The 22,543-nt window shown below is 40.3% G+C and overlaps 1 protein-coding gene across 1 annotated transcript in view; it reads right to left on the bottom strand.

Annotated features, from left to right (window-relative positions):
* Window positions 1–12,469: 12,469 nt before the first annotated feature.
* The window catches only part of brd1a (bromodomain containing 1a), a 21,780-nt gene continuing 11,706 nt past the window's right edge, over window positions 12,470–22,543 (bottom strand). The window contains exons 9-13 of the mRNA XM_034163121.1: window positions 21,608–21,749; window positions 20,833–20,966; window positions 18,213–18,322; window positions 17,762–17,916; window positions 12,470–15,204 (exon numbers count right to left, since the gene is read on the bottom strand). Coding sequence (XP_034019012.1) covers window positions 15,021–15,204; window positions 17,762–17,916; window positions 18,213–18,322; window positions 20,833–20,966; window positions 21,608–21,749 — 725 coding nt within the window. The 3' untranslated portion in view covers window positions 12,470–15,020. The remainder of the gene's footprint in view (window positions 15,205–17,761; window positions 17,917–18,212; window positions 18,323–20,832; window positions 20,967–21,607; window positions 21,750–22,543) is intronic.

The following is a 22,543-nucleotide window of genomic DNA, read 5'->3' as shown; positions in this document are numbered from 1 at the left end:
CATAGGGCGTGAGATGGGGTACACCTTGGTCAGACCGCAGTCCTACGGACAGTTTATATTTTCCTATCCACCTAACCTGCATGTCTTTAGATGGTGAAGAAAGCTGGAGCACCCGGAGGGAACCCGGGTAATAATCAGGTCATCTGGCATCAGCCGCGAATCCTTCATTAACAATCTAATGATAATCTCTGCGGAAACACGCAACATTTACATGAAGTGTATTTAAATTCCTTTGAAGTTGTTTATTTTGCTCACCTTGGGAACACACCATTTCCACTTCTCCTCTGTGCTACCAGTAAACACACCCCATAAATATTTATCTACAGAGGGCCCGTGCTATTCTAGCCCAGTGTTTTGAACGCAGCCACTGGAGATTGGGCCTATCAGGGACCCAGGGAGAGCGGTACGGGAAAGAGAGAGAGGGAGACAGAGGATGGAGCTGGCAGGAACCGTGGGTAATGGCAGTTATGCCTATGATGCAAAGTGGACTATTTGGGTGATGTTTTATGCAGGAAATTGGCCCTGGGTTCAGGATTACATCTTCACCTACAGTACAAATAAGACTACATTAAATAAGTTCACTTTTTCATAACCCATTACGTTAAAATTTGGTTAGCAATCAAGCCTCCGACAGCTCTATTCACCTTTGACAATCCCTGCTTTTGCAAAGAAACCCTTAGTTAATAGGTTTTTAAAAAGAAATAGGATTTTAAAAAGAAATGGTTTGCACCATGTGTCATGGTCTTAGTTATCATGTTACGGGTTAAGATATGTCACGTCATAGAATCCAATGGACGCTGACCTTGTTTGACCTTTACTTTGGAGCCCAACCATGATACATGGTGCAAACCATTTCTTTTTAAAATCCTATTAACTCAACTAATAATTTGCATCCCTTTTTATAAAAATTGGAGTAACTTTAACTTTTGACCCCTGTACAAACTGAAACTGACCTTTGTCACCATTCTTGCTGTTTTTATCCCATAACTTCAAAACATTCAGTCATAGATAGTACAAACTATACCATTTTGGTATCTTTATGATCAGACAAATAATGTGGTGTAGTTTTCAATATGATTGGAGCATCTTTATAGTCTGACCCCTGTGTAATTCTTCACTTGACCCCTACCTGGCTGCCTATTGAAAATTCAAGTGGCCAGTCAGTTTTGTCAAAAGAACATTTGTGCCAAATGTTGTGCTTGTATCACCATTTGAAGGATTCCTCTGTAAATATTCTGTTATCTGCTGCACTAATTATATATATATATATACAAGGTCTGTCAATAAAGTAACGGTCCTTTTTATTTTTTTCAAAAACTATATGGATTTCATTCATATGTTTTTACGTCAGACATGCTTGAACCCTCGTGCGCATGCGTGAGTTTTTCCACGCCTGTCGGTGACGTCATTCGCCTGTGAGCACTCCTTGTGGGAGGAGTCATCCAGCCCCTCGTCGGAATTCCTTTGTCTGAGAAGTTGCTGAGAGACTGGCGCTTTGTTTGATCAAAATTTTTTCTAAACCTGTGAGACACATCGAAGTGGACACGGTTCGAAAAATTAAGCTGGTTTTCAGTGAAAATTTTAACGGCTGATGAGAGATTTTGAGGTGATACTGTCGCTTTAAGGACTTCCCACGGTGCGAGACGTCGTGCAGCGCTCTCAGGCGCCGTCGTCAGCCTGTTTCAAGCTGAAAACCTCCACATTTCAGGCTCTATTGATCCAGAACGTCGTGAGAGAACAGAGAAGTTTCAGAAGAAGTCGGTTTCAGCATTTTATCCAGATATTCCACTGTTAAAGGAGATTTTTTTAATGAAAGACGTGCGGATGGATTGCAGCGTCGGCTCACAGCTGCCGCGACGCTCCGCCACAGGAAAAACACCTCCGTTGGAAGCCTTAAGGACAAGTTGGAACATGTCCAGCTGTTAAACAATTTCTCATATACTCACTCCACTGAAAGCCATCAAAAGTCACCTGGATTTTACAAATGGTTATCAACACGGAGGTGTTTTTCCTGTGCCGCCGCACCGCGCCGGCTGCGTCCCGACGCGCGGACCCGTCCACACGTCTTTCATTAAAAAAATCTCCTTTAACAGTGGAATATCCGGATAAAATGCTGAAACCGACTTCTTCTGAAACTTCTCTGTTCTCTCACGACGTCCTGGATCAATAGAGCCTGAAATGTGGAGGTTTTCAGTTTGAAACAGGCTGACGACGGCGCCTGAGAGCGCTGCACGACGTCTCGCACCGTGGGAAGTCCTTAAAGCGACAGTATCACCTCAAAATCTCTCATCAGCCGTTAAAATTTTCACTGAAAACCAGCTTAATTTTTCGAACCGTGTCCACTTCGATGTGTCTCACAGGTTTAGAAAAAATTTTGATCAAACAAAGCGCCAGTCTCTCAGCAACTTCTCAGACAAAGGAATTCCGACGAGGGGCTGGACGACTCCTCCCACAAGGAGTGCTCACAGGCAAATGACGTCACCGACAGGCGTGGAAAAACTTACGCATGTGCACGAGGGTTCAAGCATGTCTGACGTAAAAACATATGAATGAAATCCATATAGTTTTTGAAAAAATAAAAAGGACCTATACTTTATTGACAGCCCTCGTATATATATATATATATATATATATATATATACACAACCCCTGGCAAAAATTATGGAATCACCGGCCTCGGAGGATGTTCATTCAGTTGTTTAATTTTGTAGAAAAAAAGCAGATCACAGACATGACACAAAACTAAAGTCATTTCAAATGGCAACTTTCTGGCTTTAAGAAACACTATAAGAAATCAGGAAAAAAAATTGTGGCAGTCAGTAACGGTTACTTTTTAGACCAAGCAGAGGGAAAAAAATATGGAATCACTCAATTCTGAGGAAAAAATTATGGAAAGAACGCTCCAACACATCACTAGTATTTTGTTGCACCACCTCTGGCTTTTATAACAGCTTGCAGTCTCTGAGGCACGGACTTAATGAGTGACAAACAGTACTCTTCATCAATCTGGCTCCAACTTTCTCTGATTGCTGTTGCCAGATCAGCTTTGCAGGTTGGAGCCTTGTCATGGACCATTTTCTTCAACTTCCACCAAAGATTTTCAACTGGATTAAGATCCGGACTATTTGCAGGCCATGACATTGACCCTATGTGTCTTTTTGCAAGGAATGTTTTCACAGTTTTTGCTCTATGGCAAGATGCATTATCATCTTGAAAAATGATTTCATCATCCCCAAACATCCTTTCAATTGATGGGATAAGAAAAGTGTCCAAAATATCAACGTAAACTTGTGCATTTATTGATGATGTAATGACAGCCATCTCCCCAGTGCCTTTACCTGACATGCAGCCCCATATCATCAATGACTGTGGAAATTTACATGTTCTCTTCAGGCAGTCATCTTTATAAATCTCATTGGAACGGCACCAAACAAAAGTTCCAGCATCATCACCTTGCCCAATGCAGATTCGAGATTCATCACTGAATATGACTTTCATCCAGTCATCCACAGTCCACGATTGCTTTTCCTTAGCCCATTGTAACTTTGTTTTTTCTGTTTAGGTGTTAATGATGGCTTTCATTTAGCTTTTCTGTATGTAAATCCCATTTCCTTTAGGCGGTTTCTTACAGTTCGGTCACAGACGTTGACTCCAGTTTCCTCCCATTCGTTGCTCATTTGTTTTGTTGTGCATTTTCGATTTTTGAGACATATTGCTTTAAGTTTTCTTCTTGATGCTTTGATGTCTTCCTTGGTCTACCAGTATGTTTGCCTTTAACAACCTTCCCATGTTGTTTGTATTTGGTCCAGAGTTTAGACACAGCTGACTGTGAACAACCAACATCTTTTGCAACATTGCGTGATGATTTACCCTCTTTTAAGAGTTTGATAATCCTCTCCTTTGTTTCAACTGACATCTCTCGTGTTGGAGCCATGATTCATGTCAGTCCACTTGGTGCAACAGCTCTCCAAGGTGTGATCACTCCTTTTTAGATGCAGACTGACAAGCAGATCTGATGTGATGCAGGTGTTAGTTTTGGGGATGAAAATTTACAGGGTGATTCCATAATTTATTCCTCAGAATTGAGTGATTCCATATTTTTTCCCTCTGCTTGGTCTAAAAAAGTAACCATTACTGACTGCCACAATTATTTTTCCTGATTTCTTATGGTGTTTCTTAAAGCCAGAAAGTTGCCATTTGAAATGACTTTAGTTTTGTGTCATGTCTGTGTTCTGCTTTTTTTCTACAAAATTAAACAACTGAATGAACATCCTCCAAGGCCGGTGATTCCATAATTATTGCCAGGGGTTGTATATATATATGCTAAGACAACTTAAAAGAAGGCAAAGAAACAACAGCGGTTCAGATACAAAATAATGGAATAATCATTCACTGTTGTTAATATTCTTTTGTAGAATTAATTTACCAAGTCTACAACAACAAGAAAATGCAACAAAGCAACCAAAAAAAAAAAAAAAAAAAAAAATTTATTTCCCTTTGTCACCAAAATTTCGGAGACAGAAAAACTCTTCAGGGATGAGTTGCCAGGTCTGCCACCAAAAGTGCAATGTTGGCAGTTCTGGCTGTCATAATTCAGCATACATAAAGCCAAAAAAAAAAAAAAAACCCTGCTGGAAGCATAACTTTCTAATAATCACTTCCAGGAATAAGTAATACGTGTGCACACATTTCCACGTAGGTGTGAGTGAGGTTGGATGGCGTGCAGCTTCACACGTCAGAGTGTGACACTGTGCCGGAATGTGACATTGTGAATGTGACAAGCAGTGTGCGAGGGGTTGGATTATACGTCTGTCACATACACATACACATACACACACACATACACACACACTCTCTACCTGTTAGGCAGTGAGCTCTGCAGGACTGGACAATTTCAGAGCCCGCCACCTGGATAATATCGCCGCCTCCCCACCCCCACCCCTCCAATCATCGCAACTCAGACAAAGTCATCTGATGACACTGATGTGGCGAGATTGATATTCACACTTGACTTGTCGTCCTCTACACTCGATTGCTGTGTTTATCTCCACGCACAATTAGTATCAGAAGAAGGCAGACAAAGAGAGAAACAGTTGCCAGGTTGTTACAAGCAACTTTGCCCTCTCCCCTCTTTATAAAGTTGCTTGTAGGGATTTACAGATACAGGGTACAGGGCTTTGGAGTTTCTTCCTCAAAGCAGAGTTGGTTATTTCAGCATTATTCCTCATTAATGTCAAGATTCTACTAATTTGACTTACAAAATAGACGTAAAAGCCGTCAAACAAATTTGATTATAATTTGGTAATATCTGATGTACCAGATCAATGCAAAAATAAATAAATAAATAATCTTCGTTTTGCTTATATGTCACAGAGCTGTGTGTTACCTGTGAAACACTGCCACCTGCTGGAGACGTCTGAGCATGCTTCAGGGATTTTTTATTTTTTTTTAACACTTTGCATGCATGATGGAAATTGGGAGCAGGTGCAGTTGATGTTAAATCCAGCAGGGGTGAGCATGTTTGGCAGTTTGTTTCATTTCAACAGCCTCAGTGTGGCCACCACTGCTTTTTTTTTTATTGAGAAAGCTGAATTATTTGTGTGTGGGGGTGGGGGTGGGTACCATGTTAAAATAAATAAATAAATAAAAATTATGCATAAAAACCCAACGATTCCCAAACTTATATTCTCGCGCCGTACAATTCTCACCTGTCTGATGAAAATAAATATTTTATGAGTAGTAATAAGTTACGTTCAGCCACAGTGGTGGCCAAGCAGTTGGTGCACTTGCTTTGAAACCTGAAGGTTCCTAGACCAAGACCACCCATGTCCATTCTCTATGTACAGAGCACTTGGTGTAAAAACCTCTACCAAATCCGAGTCTGATCTGCTGTGGTGACCCCAAACAACCTATTAAAAAATGCCTCTTAAAGCTACACCTAGTTTTACATTGCTGATGTTAGATATCAAGGTCAAACAATAAGATTTAAAGCATTTCCATAGTTCAACTACATTACCATAACAGAGTAATAATTACACACTGAAAGGCGGTCTGAACAGCTTATAGCAGGTAAGTGCCTATGATCATTAAATAGATTGACCGTCTCATCCAGCAGATGAGGTTCAGAGAGAGAGATTAACTGAAACCCAGCTACATGTTTATATTACTGGTTATCGTTCAAGTGCTACTAAAATTATGCGCACATAAAGACAACAAAAGTGACATTGCAAATGCAAATGAGCCACAAAATTGGAATCTTTATTCCAAAATTTTCATCAACTTGCACATTTAAAATTGCCACCTATGATGCAATTTGTGGAACACCCTGTAGTAGTAGCCTTTGCCAATCCATGGAAACAGAGGTGGGTAACCCCACCTCAGTGGGTAAAAGTCCAGGTGGTTCCAACTTGTTCAACTCTTCAGACAGGTAGATGAGCTAAATAAGTGAAAGCACCGGTACACAGGTAGAAACAATCCATGGACATTTGCTTCCTGAAGCCAGGTTACCAACCTCTGCTCAAAAGTAATGTACATATTCCAAGAACATTTGGGGGAGTCATTCCTGAGGCCGGGAAGACTTTGGTTAAAGTTCTTCAAAGATTGATGTTGTGAGATGGACTACTGTTGAAGAATTCTCAGATTTCTCTATGAAGGATGTTGAACAAAGCAGAGAAAGTCCAAGAACGTCTCAAGCAATTAACTACATCTGCTACATCGGGCCAGAGTTTCCCATCAAGGGGTAAGAGTACCTCTGCGGGATTATCAATCAATCAATCAATCAATCAACCTTTATTTCAGACACCAAGGGGTCCATATAAAAATACATAAAAATACATACAACACACAGACAACACAGACAACACAATGATATGAGTCTATAGTCCATACAAGCAGTTCCTCCAGTGCCTCCAGAGCTCAGAGGTAAACCGGACACTGGTATGTCCAGGCATTGTCAAAACCTTTATAATTTCATTCTTTGAGACCTCAAGACGCTTTATGAATGAATATGCAAAATGTCTAATTGCAGCATTCAGGGTAACAACATTATTTTGCACAAACAACAAGCTGGCACTTGTCCATCGAGGCTCCTTCAGTAGGATGTGAAGAGCATCATTGTAAGCAACCTGCAGTCTTTTAAATTTACTCTTACTATACCTGCACCACAAGTGGGCAGTGTAGAGTGGTGTGCAGTATGCCTTAAAGAGGGCAATCTTAACAATGTTAGTGCACCAATGAAATTTTCATGCTAAAGTGTTAGCCTGTGCGTACAGTTTGCAATACTGCCTTTGTATGTCATCATCATCTCTGAGGTCACTCCTGATGATGTGACCGAGATATTCGACCCTCTCAACAACCTCAAACTCCCCTCCTGCAAGATGAAACGCAGGGAACACAGTCTTCACATGCTCTTTGGCCCTCATCACCATCATCACACTCTTTTTGGAGTTAAACTTGATGTCATATTGTGCTCCATAAACAGAGCAGACCCCTAATAACTGCTGCAGACCTGCAGAGTAACAATTAACAACATTCAATTTGGCTTTTACTGTCATTGTATGTGGGATACAACAAAATTTAACGTGTCCCTCCAGCCGTAGCTACCAAACTACCCCCAAACAACCACATACCCATCACAAACCAGGAGCAGGGGAAATGCAAAATGTAAGAAGTATTAAAAATGCATAATAAATCTCAGTATATTGCACACTATAGAACACAATATGGAATGACTGCTATGCGCCTGCCATTTCTACATGCTCACATTGAATATTGCACATAGAAGTCTGGTTTATGCGCCATTGAGTGCTATTATTGCTTTGGGATGCAATTTTTTTGTTTTTTTTATATTTGTCTGTATTTTATTGTCCTGAACCATTTGCGTGAGGGCATCAGCTCAAACAGTGAGTGTCCAGGATGAGTTGGACCATGTGGGCTCTCCTGAAGCATCAGGAACTGTATAGATCTTCCAAAGAGGGGAGAGGGTAACCGATGATGATCTTCCAGGCGGTGTTAATGATCCTCTGGTGCGCCTTCCTCTCAACCACTACACAGCTTGCAAACCATACACAAGTGCAGTACATTAGTATGCGCTCTACAGAACAAGAAAAGCACATGAGCAGTTTTTTTGAGATTGTTCATCCTGAGTATTCTCAGGAAGTGGTCTAGACTCGGCAATGGGGTTGGCAAACCAGATCAAGTTTTCCTCGATGTGGACGCCCACAAACTAGATGTTCGGGACCTTCTCCACTAAGTCCTTGCCGATGAGAAGAGTTTTATAGTTGATGATCAGCTCCTTGGTCTTGGTTGTGACCACAAGCAAGTTGTTTTCTGTGCACCATACAGACAGTCGTTCCACCTTGTCCTGGTATGTGGACTCATTGCCCTCACCCCACGGACATGAGCCCCACCCCAGTGGTGTCATAAGCAAATTTCATGGTCTTCTTGGTAGAGTGACCAAGTGTGCAGATGTGAGTGTATATGGTGTACAGAAGGGGGCTCAGCATACAGCCCTGTGGGACTCCAGTGTTGAGGCTGAGGGCTGAGGAGATGTTGGGGCCTACATTCACCTTCTAGGAGCAGCCAAACTGGAAATCCTTGATCTAAGAGCAGATGGAGTGAGACAATCCCAGATCTGACAGTTTGGACACCACGCTGTGGGGGAGGACGGTGTTGAAAGCAGAACTAAAATCCACAAAACATTGTGGTTGATCCCCAACATAAGTCTCAATGTGCCTACAGGTACAGAAATTGTATTCCAACACATGAATTCTGCAGGTGTGTTACGAGAAGTAGTAGACGCATAGAGAGGTACAACAAACATTTATATACATCGGGATTGATTGATCCCCATTGATCAGGGTTAGGGTTAACGAATCAGCTGTTTACATAGAAACTCTGGGAAAAAGGTATGGTATGGGGGTTGTCAAGTCACGACAACCAGCCAATCAGAGTCATTCTGTCTTCTGTATGTGTAGGCACTGCCTACAAGATTTGCAAGTAGTATTGCCACTGATAACTTGGAAAAAATACTTTTGTATCTAATGATGACAATACTAATCACTCACGAGATCCCCATCTGGCTCTTGGGTCAATTTTAAGCTTTTCATGAGATCCCAAGAGGTCATTTTGCAGTAGTTAAGGATTTTTTTCCCTGAATAATAAACCATCATTAATTAAAACTACCAGGTGAATATGTCCCATTTGGTCTTGATCCAGAACTGCCTAAGTTGAATATGATCCCCTACCCCCAACCATTTTTTTAACATGGTGAACTGGTAAGGCCACTCACCTGAACACACGTAGATGACATTTACACAAGCACATTTTCACATCATCAAACAATAAGGGAACACAAATTAGTCATGTATCCATAATTTAGGAAGGCTATTAGGTACAAGGTGGGTCGTGCACTAGTCAAGTTTGCAATGGCAAATTAGTTTTGTTAGTCTTGTTCTTAGAATTTTGTGTTTGAGGGATGGAGGAATAGAAAATAATAATCTTGTTAAGCTGAAGTGCAGGTAGTAGTTTCTTTGGTGCTTGTTTTTCATGAGATCTGGCAACATTGGGCAGAAGAACGTCAAGATTTTTTTTTTTACAGTTTTATGCTATGTAAAGTAGCAAGAACTGTTTTGTGGCGACGGCAGATGTCTTTCAACGTGACTTGAAGGTGTCTTTCCTCCATGGCAGTTCCATTACCACCTCATTTAATCCACATGAAGCTACTTTACCTCTCTCTGAGTGGCACTAGCTTGAAATAACAAAGGCCGGATTGGTTTAAGTAAAATGCATATTTCAACAGTTTTGCTGTCAATTTGCATGTAAAGAACGCCAAAGTTTAACCCTGCCCACGCAGCGCTGCTTTCACTTCTACCCTCCGTGTCTGTTCGATGACTTTTATCTCAGTATTTGCATGTAAATACATTTAAGAAAAAGTGGCTCGCGGAGGGGGGGAGGAGCTACCAGTGATTGGCATTAGCGAGTTTGAGCTAAACTCGGGGAAAAGCGCCACGCAGCAGCCGTGTCTTCAAACTTATTTAGCATTAATTGACATTCTATCTAATGGGTGCATTCACCATTTGAACACAGTGATGAAAACGGTTTATAAGCGGAATACTGATGCCTACTTGAGTGTGACATACGAGCAAAGCCGCGCACAAACACAACAGCCAATCAGCAGACGGCTGTCCTGCACCCCGGCTGAGGGTTTTATGTAGAGCCACAGCGACTCCCAGCGTATAGACTGAGAATTGCAGCAGGGACTGGCTGTGAATGGAATCTTTTGAAGCAATTGTTTTATTTCTTGTCTCGAGCGGGTTTTCAAACACTGAACCATTTCCTGAATTAATTCTTTCACTTAATGCTTCGAGTGTTTCCAAAAGTGCCACTTCCCCCTACCCCCAAAGCCATTGGTTAATTTAGTGCTTCATTTGTTTTGATTTTTTCCTTAATAAAATCAGTTTGGCAAATGTTGAGTGACTCATCACTGTTCCGAAGGACAAATCTTTTATTTATTTTTTTTACAATTTCGTTTTGAGCAATTTAAATCACTGAATTGTTCACATCAGTAGTTTAATTAAAGTTTAAGTGTTTTCAGTATTCATTTTGATATTTTCAGTCATTTTCTTCAGCAGACAGCTGAGTTTTGAAAATTTACAAACACTGACTCATATCCTGAAGGAAACATAACTTCTGAGCATTTTGAAACAGTAAACATTTGCTAAAACATATCGCACAGCGTCAAGAATTTTGAAAGTGCTTTGTTTCCTGTGTTACATGAAAATTCAGTAAGGTATATCTTATATATTATATTCCAATTCTAAGGTGGAATTATGCTAGTATATAAAGGTATATCTAAATATCTAAAAAGGAAGAGTAAAACAGGAGAGTAGAAAAGAGTAGAGTAGAGCCAGCTAGGTGCCTGGTCTTGAGAACCAGGGATGGTAGGTTGAAAAGCTTTTTTATCCCATGGGACCTCTCCCTACCCACCCAAGCGGCTGAAGAAAGACATCACAGGAGAAGATTGTAGTATAGGTAATTTAGTATGTAGACTAGTAGTAAAATTAAATATAGTAGTAGGCTAAGCTATAAATCTGGTATTTTATTATAGAAACAAAAGCTATGAGTGTATTGGTATCTATCTAAAGTAACTTAGCATACTATAGGAAAATAAAAAATATAATCATTATGCTATCAAATGGAAACCTAAGAACTTAGGTACTATACGTTATCTTTAAAAGAACACACAAACTGATGAATCATTAAAAATCTACACCATGTAAAATAAAATTGTAAATAACAAAAATAAGCTAGTTATAGTAGAAGAGCTAAATTAGCCGTTCTCTGAAGCAAAAGTTCATCTATTGAAGCATCTTTTTTTGAAGCAAGTTTCATTTACTGTTGCATTTCTTCACTTCATTCAACTACTTTACAAACTGATTTTCCCCCTCCTTGCCCATTGTTTTACTCTCATTTTGTAAATAAAACATTTTAAGAAATAGTTTGACATATCCACACAACTGATCATTCTTTCTGCCAATAGTTTTGAAACAAATCTTATTTGAATTATTGATTTATAGAATTCTTTACTTAAGCATGTTTTATCTATTTTTTTCAGTATTTTCAGTCATTTTCTGAAACAGATGCTTCAGTGTTCCTTCGCAAAGGAATCTATTCTTTTTGGAGCATTTTCAAAACAATCATTTCAAGAAGCATTTGATGTATCCACTTTCAAGGTGTTTGAAACTGTTTTGTTTGTGGATTTTCGAAACAAGTCCCTTTGGCTGCTCCCTTGTTTTCACTCAGGGTCGCCACAGCAGATCCAAGGTAGATCTGCAGGTTGATTCGGCACAGGTTTTACGCCGGAAGCCCTTCCTGACGCAACTCCACATTACACAGAGAAACATGAGGTTTGAACCAGGAAACTTCCACGCTGAAACCAAGCGCACTAACCACCAAATGATTCTCTTCAGTATAGTTAAAAATTTAAAAGTGAACAGCTACATCTTTCTGAGCACTTTGAAACATTTTTGGCTCATCGAGCCGAGTAGCGTCAAACAGATGTCCACAATTACAAAGTGTGCTTCTTCTACAGTTTGTATCAAGCGTTTTGAAACAATGACTCAATTTCTGAAACAATGTTAAAAAAAAAAAATTCCCTCCCAAATATTTTGGGACCACAAATCATTTTCAACACACCTGGCCTGAAAAAGCCTAATTTCTGGCAAAATCAAATATGTAATATTTTGTACCAAGTTTAAAACTCACAATTGCTAACGGTGATCTGGGGAGGGGGTGTTTTGCTGCTCAACTTAAAATTTAGCGCAATTTTTGCAATTATATCTTTTCAATTTACTTGCCAGCTCAATTAAAAGCAGTTTCATGACTTCAATCATTCAATTCAAAAACCAACAGTTGTCACTGGCACCATTTCTTAACAATTAATGTTAAAAAAGAAAAGAAAAAAAAAAGCTGTGAGCTCATATCGCTCCTTTATTTTTTTTGTGTTTGTTTTGCTACAAAACACTCAGCAATATACTGTATGACCCGATTTAGAATGAAAGACTACAGTTAAGTACAAAATTAAACATAAAAAAAAAAACAACCAGTGCTACCCAGGAAATAATAATGCAAAAGTATAAAATGAAATGTCTTGAAGTTTATAACAAAATAAAAAAAAAAAAGTTATTTAAAAAAAAGGCAAGAATTCACCCCAACATGTGCTGTTTTACTACAATCTGCATGTCTTGCCTTGAATATAAAGTAATGTAAATACATTACAATAAGTTAATACAGGCACATCTTCCTAATTCTACAGCAAAACAGAGTAACAGATTTTTCATCAAAGTCCCACCCCCCTTTCTTTTTTGGCAATACTTTCACACACACAAATAAATGAGTCTGGGTAGCAACACTTTTTTGTTCTTTTTTCTTTAAAACAATCTCCATTCTGTGTCCACAGCATCAGACAGCCTGTATGAGCTTCACAGACTTACTTTATGTTTAACAAATATTCAAATCATATAAATATATAAATCAACAAAATAGACACTTAAAAAAACTGATTAATGCCAAATGGAAGCTTGTGGTTATAAACCTAAAATAAACTTAAACATGAGAATGGAATACTTTCATAGGGATGATATTTTAGCCCTAATCTCATCAATACTAAGGCTTTTTTTCTACTACTTCTTATTATTCTTGATCACATCACTGGCGAAATACCACGTACACGTTTGGGCCAACCAACAACGTATCAAGTATAAATACTAAGAAAACCTTTGTACAGTACCCAGTTTATGTCAAAACTACAAAATAAGTTAGTGTTCGCCAACTGTACACATTATTTACAGTTTAAATATAAAGAAAGGTGTTTGCACGTGGAGATACACGGGCGACCGTAGCTCAGCTGGTGTGTTCAATCCCCAAGAGAAGCTGAGCACTGAACAACTCAACTTTGGGGCACACTGCCGTTTTCTTCAACCCCATAAAATATGTAGGATAAAGCTTGTGAGAAAGAATAATTCTAAGTGTATCTTGGTTTGCTTCTGAAGGTGAACAGGTATAAAAATTTGCAAATTGTCCGCACCTGTTTGAGTAAAGAAACTTTCATGTTAGGATCCACATGGGTCTGTCCATATTTTCTGCAATGACTGGAGAATTTTTGTGCTATTTTAGCTACATTATCAACTAGCTAAATAACATTCAGTGACTAACGTTTTCCAGGAATGACCAGATTTCTGTTTGGGGCAAGCCACGATTTATAAGCCAAAGAAACAAAAACAAGATGGAATGCAAAATCATGAGCAGCGACAGTAACTTTACCACTAGATAACGCTAAATACTACACACTGTAGCTTTAATGAGTTGAACAGTCACCATTTTTATAATTCTGCCTCGTTTCATTTTAACGCCACAATGGCGTAAAATGAAACAACATGGGCATGTAGCGTAGACTTTTAGATTTAATCCAAGGGGTTAAGAGTTAAAGCCTTTTTTAATGTCTAGTGCCTCCATAAGTATTTGGACAAACTACATGATTGGTCACACAAGTTATCACTTTTTCTGCAATTTTCTTGAGATGAGTCAGGGATGAATATGTTAAAATTTTACAAACAAATATTCATGCATCCATCCTGACATGTTTGAAGAACACTGGCTGTAAAAGTGATGATCTGTGTTAACGATTTTCACAATTTGTCCAAATACTTATGGGCTCTGAAAATGGCAAGACTATAAAAACACATATCAAAAGTCTACAGTACAAGCACATCTTTATTATTTTATTTTAACTAATGTGATGATGGACAGAGGCAATGCTACAGATGGCTTTTGCTGTCCAAATACTTATGCACCTGAGTGGACAGTGCAACAATTGTTGAATAATGATGGGCGGTCTTAAAGCAAATGCTAAACGTGGACGCTTTACTTAACATGACCACATGCACGCTAACAGTACTCAGTGCTTTTTTTTTTTTTTTTTTTTTTAAACTTAGCCCGTCAGTAAAACGTACCATGCTAATGTAATAACTTTGGGCATAAACAGACATTTGCTACAAACTCAGGAATCTGCTCATTTCCAGAAAATCTGCTGCTTATAGAAAACAAAACCCAAAACTACAGCTGAGACAGTTAGCCCAAATGTAGGATCATCTGTTTAGCTATGGCAATGCAAAATCAGTGAGATGTGGTTGCGTTGTGAAAATCCCCATCTTCAACCACGTGATGAATCAAAACATAAGATGTTGTGGGTGAAGTGAGGGTCAGAGTAACCAGGAGCACAGTGAGTCGAACCACGGCGAGGACAGACGAACACATTCATTTCAGCAGCAGCCGTAACCAATCGGCAATACGGAAGGGAGTGTGGAGTTGTAGGAATGAATGGGTGAAGAGAAACACGGCCACCTGTTAGAGCAGGCGTCCGGTAAACATCTGAGGTTCCTGCAGAAGTGCTGATGGTAATGGGCGGGGGGGTATTTGGTACAGAAGAGGTACAAGTTTGTGCGTGTAGACAGCAAACATCATTAGTCCACGTCACTGAGGTCACTGACTGGCTCGTCCTGCACGATGCTCAGGTGGTTCATGGCGCGGCTGAAGGCGATCTGAACAGCTTTACGAACGCTGGACGTGCGGCCTTCCATCATTTTGATCTTGTCTATGGTCTTGTCCATCCCCAGAGGAACCATTTTGGATCTAGGAAGCCACTGCCTAAAGGCAAAGAGAGCAAAATGGGGAAAGAAAGAGTATTACGACAACAACACTAGAATCTATATAAATACACCTGCAGTTGTATATAGCATATGGTGCATCTGGAAAGTGTTCACAGCGCTTCACTTGTTCCACATTTTATGGTACAGCCTTATTCCAAAATGGAGTAAATAAATTTTTCCCCCCTGAAAATTTTACTCACAACACCCCATAACGACAACATAAAAAGTATTTTTTATTTATTTATTTAAAAAAAAATTGTACGTGTACATAAGTATTCACACCCTTTGCTCAATACTTTGTTGACACACCTTTGGCAGCAATTACAGCCTCAAGTCTTCCTGAATATAATGCCACAAGCTTGGTGCACCTATCTTTGGGCAGTTTTGCCCATTCCTCAAGCTCTCAATGGGGAGCGCCCGTCGTACAGCCATTTTCAGATCTCTCCGGAGATGTTCAATCGGATTCAGGTCTGGGCTCTGGCTGGGCCACTCAAGAACATCCACAGTCATTGTCCTGCTGAGAGATGAACCGTCACTCCAGTCTAAGGTTAAGAGTGCTCTGGAGCAGGTGTTCAACCAGGATGTCTCTGTACATTGCTGCATTCATCTTTCCCTCAATCCTAACTAGTCTCCCAGTTCCTGTCGCTGAAAACATACAGACCTGATTGGTGGATTGCTGCAGAGAAGTTGTCCTTCTGGAAGGTTCTCCTCTCTCCACAGTGGAATGCTGGAGCTCTGACAGAGTGACCATCAGGTTCTTGGTCACCTCCCTGACTAAGGCCCTTCTCCCCCAATAGCTAAGTTTAGAAGGGCAGCCAGCTTGAGGCAACTGTCAACTGTGGGACCTTATATGTAGTCAGGTGTGTGTCTTTACAATCATGTCCAATCCACTGAATGTACCCCAGGTGGACTCCAATTAAGCTGTCAAAACATCACTGGAATGATCAATTTTGAGCTTTATGGCAAAGGCTGTGAATACTTCTGTACATTTTCTTTCGTTTTTATTTATTTATTCATTTTTAACAAATTTGCAAAAATCTAAAAAAACAAATATCACACTGTCATTATGGGGTACTGTGTGTAGAATATTGAGGAAAACAACGAATTTCATCCATTTTGGAACAAGGCTGTAACATGAAATGTGGAAAAAGTGAAGAGCTGTGAATACTTTCTAGATGTGCTGTAAATTAATGGAGGGGGAAGTCATCTCCAGCTCATTCAATCCGGTATGGAACTGGTATGTTTTGACCTACACACTGATTTCATTTTATTTTGGGTGTTCTTCATGACACAACTCCAGATTTATAAGGAGAAAGAACCTAATGTGTGTGTTTTGACGGTGGGAGGAAACCAGAGTACCCGAGGACGCCGGGTCAACACAATCTTCACTAATCTGCAGAAACTGATTTTGTTCCATTCTATACAGCTGGAAAATAGAGCTACACGATATCATAAAAACAGTTTGATATCCAAACTGTTGGGAAATGCAGTCAATGATGTGACAAATTGGACGTAAGTTGCATCACATCAAAGTGTCTGAGTGCAAATAAAACCATCATCAGCATCACAGTCTTTCAGATTTGTCTTTGTGTTTTTACTTAATTTATACTCTTCATGTCTGTGTCTTATGCGGTGGAAGCGGTTTGTTGAATTTCATTTGTCAGTCGCCACATTCAGTGGTTTGCACAGTACCTGCTTTTGTAATTGGCTGTCTCATTAAAAGCTGAGGTGCTGAAACGTGACAGATGTTGCTTCATTTGGAGACCCAATCATCATCTTTCCCCCACGAGTAAAACACGAGCGGATTTGTGATTAGAGAGTGAATTAAAGGTGTGAAAACAGGTAAAGTTTCTACTGAAAGCCGTCCCCATCTGGTACAGCTGTGCGTGAACTCAGTCACACAGCTGTGCGCGTTCACCCGATTTTATGACTGTTAAAAACATTGACGTATTTGCAGAAATGCTACGAAGCACATTACAGTGATTTCTCTTTAATTTTTTTTTTTTTTGGAGTTCTTTGTCGCTCTGGGAATTTTAATGCCATTTCGTGTGCACCTCCGAGCTGTGTCTGTGTCCGTGCCTACACAAACACACACAATCAGCTTTTCCCGTGTGCCAGTAATTACTTCCGAGAATGTTTTTTCTCCTCTTTTGACTGGAGAAGGTGGCAAAACACCTGGTAAAAGCTGATTCCACGAGGAACACAGACCTGTGCACCACCGTGACTTCATTAACTTCATTTGTTCACCATTTATCGTGACCTTAATGACAAATTTATTGGGATAACACTATAGATGTTAAATATTCCTTTTGTATGAGATAAAACGGCAACAGCTTGTTGCCAGACCCAAATGTTTCAGCAGCATCTTAACTGTTGAGCACAGAAGAAAAAAAAGAAAGAAAAAAAAAGGGTTTGACAGTCCAATAAATTATGAGGTAGGAAGCTTTTGTTGTCTTCATGCAGTCTGCAGAAAGACAACCAGCTGAGGCACAGGGTCTATGTGTTGGAGGAACCCTGCACCAGTTTAAAGCCTCCCCACTGATGGCGACACTCACCAGCTGCGCTTGGTGTCGAAGAAGAGGACAAGGAAGAGCTTCTCTTCGGCTTTGTATTGCATCTGCTCGCCGATCCGGAGCACGTCGGGCGGGGGCGTGGGGATGGAGACCCCGTTGTGCTGGCAACCCACCCGCGGCATGAGGGGGTCGATGATCTGCGCAAAGCGAGATGTGTGCATGACTGCAAACGCACATTTATATATTGCACAAACACAAGCCCCAAAGCACACACACTCCTGTGTGCACATTCCCCTCATTTGTCCTTTCTCGCTAAGGTCAAATTAAACCAGTCAGACAGTGAGAGGCTGCCACCTAGAGGAGAAGCCAATCATCACAAAAATGATGCTCCCCCTCTAAACACCCACCTGGAACAGAGATGGTCAGAATAAAGAAAGAAAGAAAAAAAAAGTCAGTCAGTGATTGTCGTGCTTTCTCGTCCACAAACACTCACCAAGGCGGGGTAGGAGGGGTATCCGCTACATTTGGCCCAAACTAGCTTTAGGGGTTCCAACGCAACTGTTGCAGCGCTAGCGGGCATCCAAATATTGCTGTTGCCAACCTCTACGGAAGCGGGAACAACACCGAACAAGTTAGATGTGGCTTCAAGGTGCACAGAAACAGATATCCAAAGTCGTGCTTTAAGTTCAAGAGCAACGACCGGTCAGGGCGGGAAATTAACTTCGCTCTCAAAGAGACACGCGGAGTGACATATATTAACATTTACCAGACACTTTGGCCACTTAATCAGCCAAATATGAATTTTATATGAGGAAATGAATCTCCAGATGCAGATTAGCTGTGTGCCACGGGGACAGGCGGAGTGACAAGACTCACAAGTCACTGCCAAAAGTCGCAGAGATTTGGCCGGGAGCTGCTGTTAATTTCCCACCCTGCTTTTTTGTGTGTGTGTGTGTATGTGTGGGAGAGAAACCAGGTGTTTGCAAATTTCATCAAGTTACTTTTGTGACCTTAATGATGATGAAGATAGATTTCAATATAAGGCCATGGCAGCAGTTATGGGGAGAGGAGAAAAAGGAAAAAACAAACAAAAAAACTCTATACAACTTTAATAAAATTTTGAATGTGTACCTGCTCCGAGATGCATAAAAATGCACCTTGGAGCAGCCAAATCCAGGCTGGTTTCTGATTAACAATAAGTTAGAAATTATACCAAAAGTGACACATATGAAAAATTATTACCGCATTTTCTGGAGTATAAATCAGTTTTTGTTTTACTGTAATTTCCAGACTATAGAGGACACCTGAATATTAGCTGCTCCCACCAATTTTTAAAAGAAAAAAGGAATTGTACATAAATAAGTCGCAGTTGTCTATAAGCTGCTGGGTGAAATTTACCAGACAAACATGAGAAATTTACACAGAAAGACGTTAGAAAGATTTTTTAAACTTTTAATTAAATATGTACCGTAAATGCTTTTTTCCCTAAAGTGTTACACGTAAATATTAACGTGCACGTCATCCAGTGCATGCACGGTATTGTGCGGCTTCTCCGCTCCACACAGAGAACTGAGTAATTTTAACTTTTTCTTGAGATTTTATTGCGTGCAGCCAGGATCGGATGGAGTCTGTGGTAACTGAGACATTCATGAGGCGCTGTGACTTTTTCGACTTGTTGCGCCAAGACAGAGAACCAGTTGGAAGGGTGGGGGGAGAAGGCTCCGCTCCGCTAGCTGATCTGATGGCACAACTCGGGCGCAAGTACCGGAGAGGGACTGTTCTTCACTAAAACGAACAGGTAAGACCTATATTTACACTGTGTGAATTGCGCCACATGAGGCGCACGAGCTTTCAGGAAATCAACTGACAGCATCAACTGACATATGTCGACTTATGAAAAAGCCTGTAAAAATCCATAAATTAGCCACATCATTGTAAAAGCTGCAGTATTCAAAGCGTGTGGGAAAAAAGTAGCAGCTTCTAGTCCGAAATTAGGTAGTAGTTTGGGAGGACCTGTGACTTATACTCCGAATCATGCATTTGTTAATCATAATAATAATAATTTTACTAACTATTTGTATGGGCTTTCACATAAATCTAATAAAATAATATTAGTAATAAAAGAATAAATGTCAATATAAGAATACACTGCAAGGATGCACAAAATTCCCAAATTAATGAACTGACGATACAGGAAAAAAAGGTGATGAAACTTATACTCCGGAAAATATGGTATATTCATTAGAAGGCGATTAAGTGCAATAAATAGAAATATTATCCACTAACATATTATTCTGATTTGGGCCATTCCACATAATACTTTGACTTTTTGTAATTTAAGTATATTTTGATAGTAATAATTGTGATTTTACTTAAATAACATTCTGACTGCAGGACTTTTTGCTTGGTCAGTCTGCTGCTGCTTCACACAACCTGTCCAGTTGGTGGCAGTAATGTTAAGGTTTGCTAATAACCATTAAAGTTAGAAGAAGACAATGCTAACGTCACGCTGACTGAGTGCTGATTTTGCAGTAATATTATCCTTTCGCAGTTCTACTTTGACCAGATAAAAATATTTGGATTGGCGGATAATATTTATCACCGTTGTTCTCAAAACGTCTTGATGTTGAATGGAGCAGCTGCAAGATTATTTTACCGCACGCAGCACACAGACTCTAGGTTTTTAAACATATCCAAAACCTGATGATAGAACACAAACACCCTGATACTGGGTCAGGGATACTTTAGCACAACCACGACCCCATTTACTATCAAATTGGCTAAATTTTCTGTCTAGTTGTCTGTCGCCAGGTCAAATGAACCTAAAGAAACTACAAAAATGGCCACAGCCTTTGTCCCGCAAATTGTACTTTTTCGACTGAGAAACCAAATATTAAGGAATCAGGAATGGTGATCCTGTCTAAAAACATTTCTGCCATTTCACCAACGGCTACCTTATTGTTTGACTTTCTGGCCAATTTCATTTGCTCAATATAATCAAGACAAAACATGCTCCGTTTACCGTACCCGATTATGTGAATTTAAATGTTTTACTCGCCCACACATGCACATTCTTTAAAACACTCAGGACTTGTAATCCAAACCAAACCTACCAGCAGCAATTCGTGCAGCTTTTGCAAAATTCCCATTTTCGATGCAGGCGATTAATTCACTCTTATCGTCCACCGTGCTTCTCCGGACCAAGGCGGGCTTCCCCTTCCCACATTTTGGAAAACTGAGAATGGTGCTAGAAACAGAAGTCGCACATACAATGCACTCAATGTTGGAGAAAAACATCTTGGAGTCCCTTTAGTATCAGTATTCATTTTCTTCACCCTCCTATATTGTTAAGTATATTAAATGTTCTTCCCACACAAAAATGTCACTCTTTTATGTTTAACATGGTTCTGAACAGACACTAAATGAATTCATGCAGTAATTCCACGATTTACATTTTGTTTCTTTGTAAATGTGGCAGTTCTGCACATCAGCGTTTGGATCACGCAGAGATGCACTTAAAACAAAATAAAGTGGGGACATGAACGTGAATGCTCCTGTACAGGTGTCTGGAGGTGAGGCGCAGCAATGTTTGAAGAGTTCAGATGGTGTGGTGTCAGCCACAGGCACACCCATCAGCAATTATTTAATTAAGCCGGCTATATGCAGGTTTGCGGTTTTGGAGAAATTCCACAATCAGCAGGATATCCGGACACAAAAGCAAACTGGAGGAGGAGAGAACTGCTCAGCCAGGAAAGGCCAGCTGTTTTAAGTTTAACTGTCCACTGAACACTGTGACGAACATGAAATTAATACAAATTACATGCAGTTAGCAGATCACAACCAGCACGAACATCTGTGAGAATCTTGTGTTTACTGGGCAGAAATTACCTGGTGTTTCCAGGTAGACTGCTGCATGAGGAGATGGACGACTCAGAGGCACAGCGTCTTCGTGGCTCAACAAATCGGCAAGCTCGAGTGGAGTCTTCAAACTCTTTTTCCCCTCTCTTCTCCAGCAAACTCTTTAACAAACCTGAAAAGAAACATCGCGGATGACAACAAAGGTTCAAGTCTCGTGTTTTCTCCTACAATCTGACGCAGACTTAGATTAGACAGAACTTCACTGATCCCTTGGGAAGCCTCCCTCAGGGAAACTGAGGTTCCAGCAGCACTGTAGTGCAGCACACAGGGTAAGAAGTAAGTAAGTAAGTAAGTAAGCTTTATTTATAAAGCGCCTTTCACAGACCAGGGTCACAAAGCGCTGCACATGGCATACAAAAATAATCTAAAAATAACATACGAAAACAATAAAATACAATATTAGGCTAAAAAGCTAATTTAAAGAAATGCGTCTTTAGTTGCCTTCTAAAAGTATCTATACAATCCAGAGAACGAAGGGCACAGGGAAGCTCATTCCAGAGGCTAGGCACCACCACTTTAAAAGATCTGTCCCCGCAAGTTTTAAAACAGGTCCGAGGAACCATCAACAGGTTCTGATTGGACGACCTGAGGCTCCTGAAGGAAGCATAAGGCTGGATCAGGTCCCTGATGTACTCCGGTGCCTGTCCATGCAGAGCTCTAAAAGTCAATACCAGGATTTTGTAATGAATCCTGTAGGAGACAGGCAGCCAATGCAAAGTATTAAGAATAGGAGTAATATGGTCCCTCCTGCGGGTGTGGGTAAGCAGGCGCGCAGAATTTTGCACAACCTGCAGGCGGGCCAACTCCTTCTTATTCAGACAGGTGAAGAGACTGTTACAATAATCCAAACGCGATGAGACGAACGCATGAACAATCATCTCAAGCTCTTTTAAAGTCACCATCTTA

The sequence above is a fragment of the Thalassophryne amazonica genome, chromosome 22 (assembly GCF_902500255.1).
Source record: "Thalassophryne amazonica chromosome 22, fThaAma1.1, whole genome shotgun sequence".
Lineage (NCBI taxonomy): Eukaryota > Metazoa > Chordata > Actinopteri > Batrachoidiformes > Batrachoididae > Thalassophryne > Thalassophryne amazonica.
Note: the sequence above shows the minus strand (reverse complement) of the source record. Positions and strands in the feature narration are given on the sequence as shown.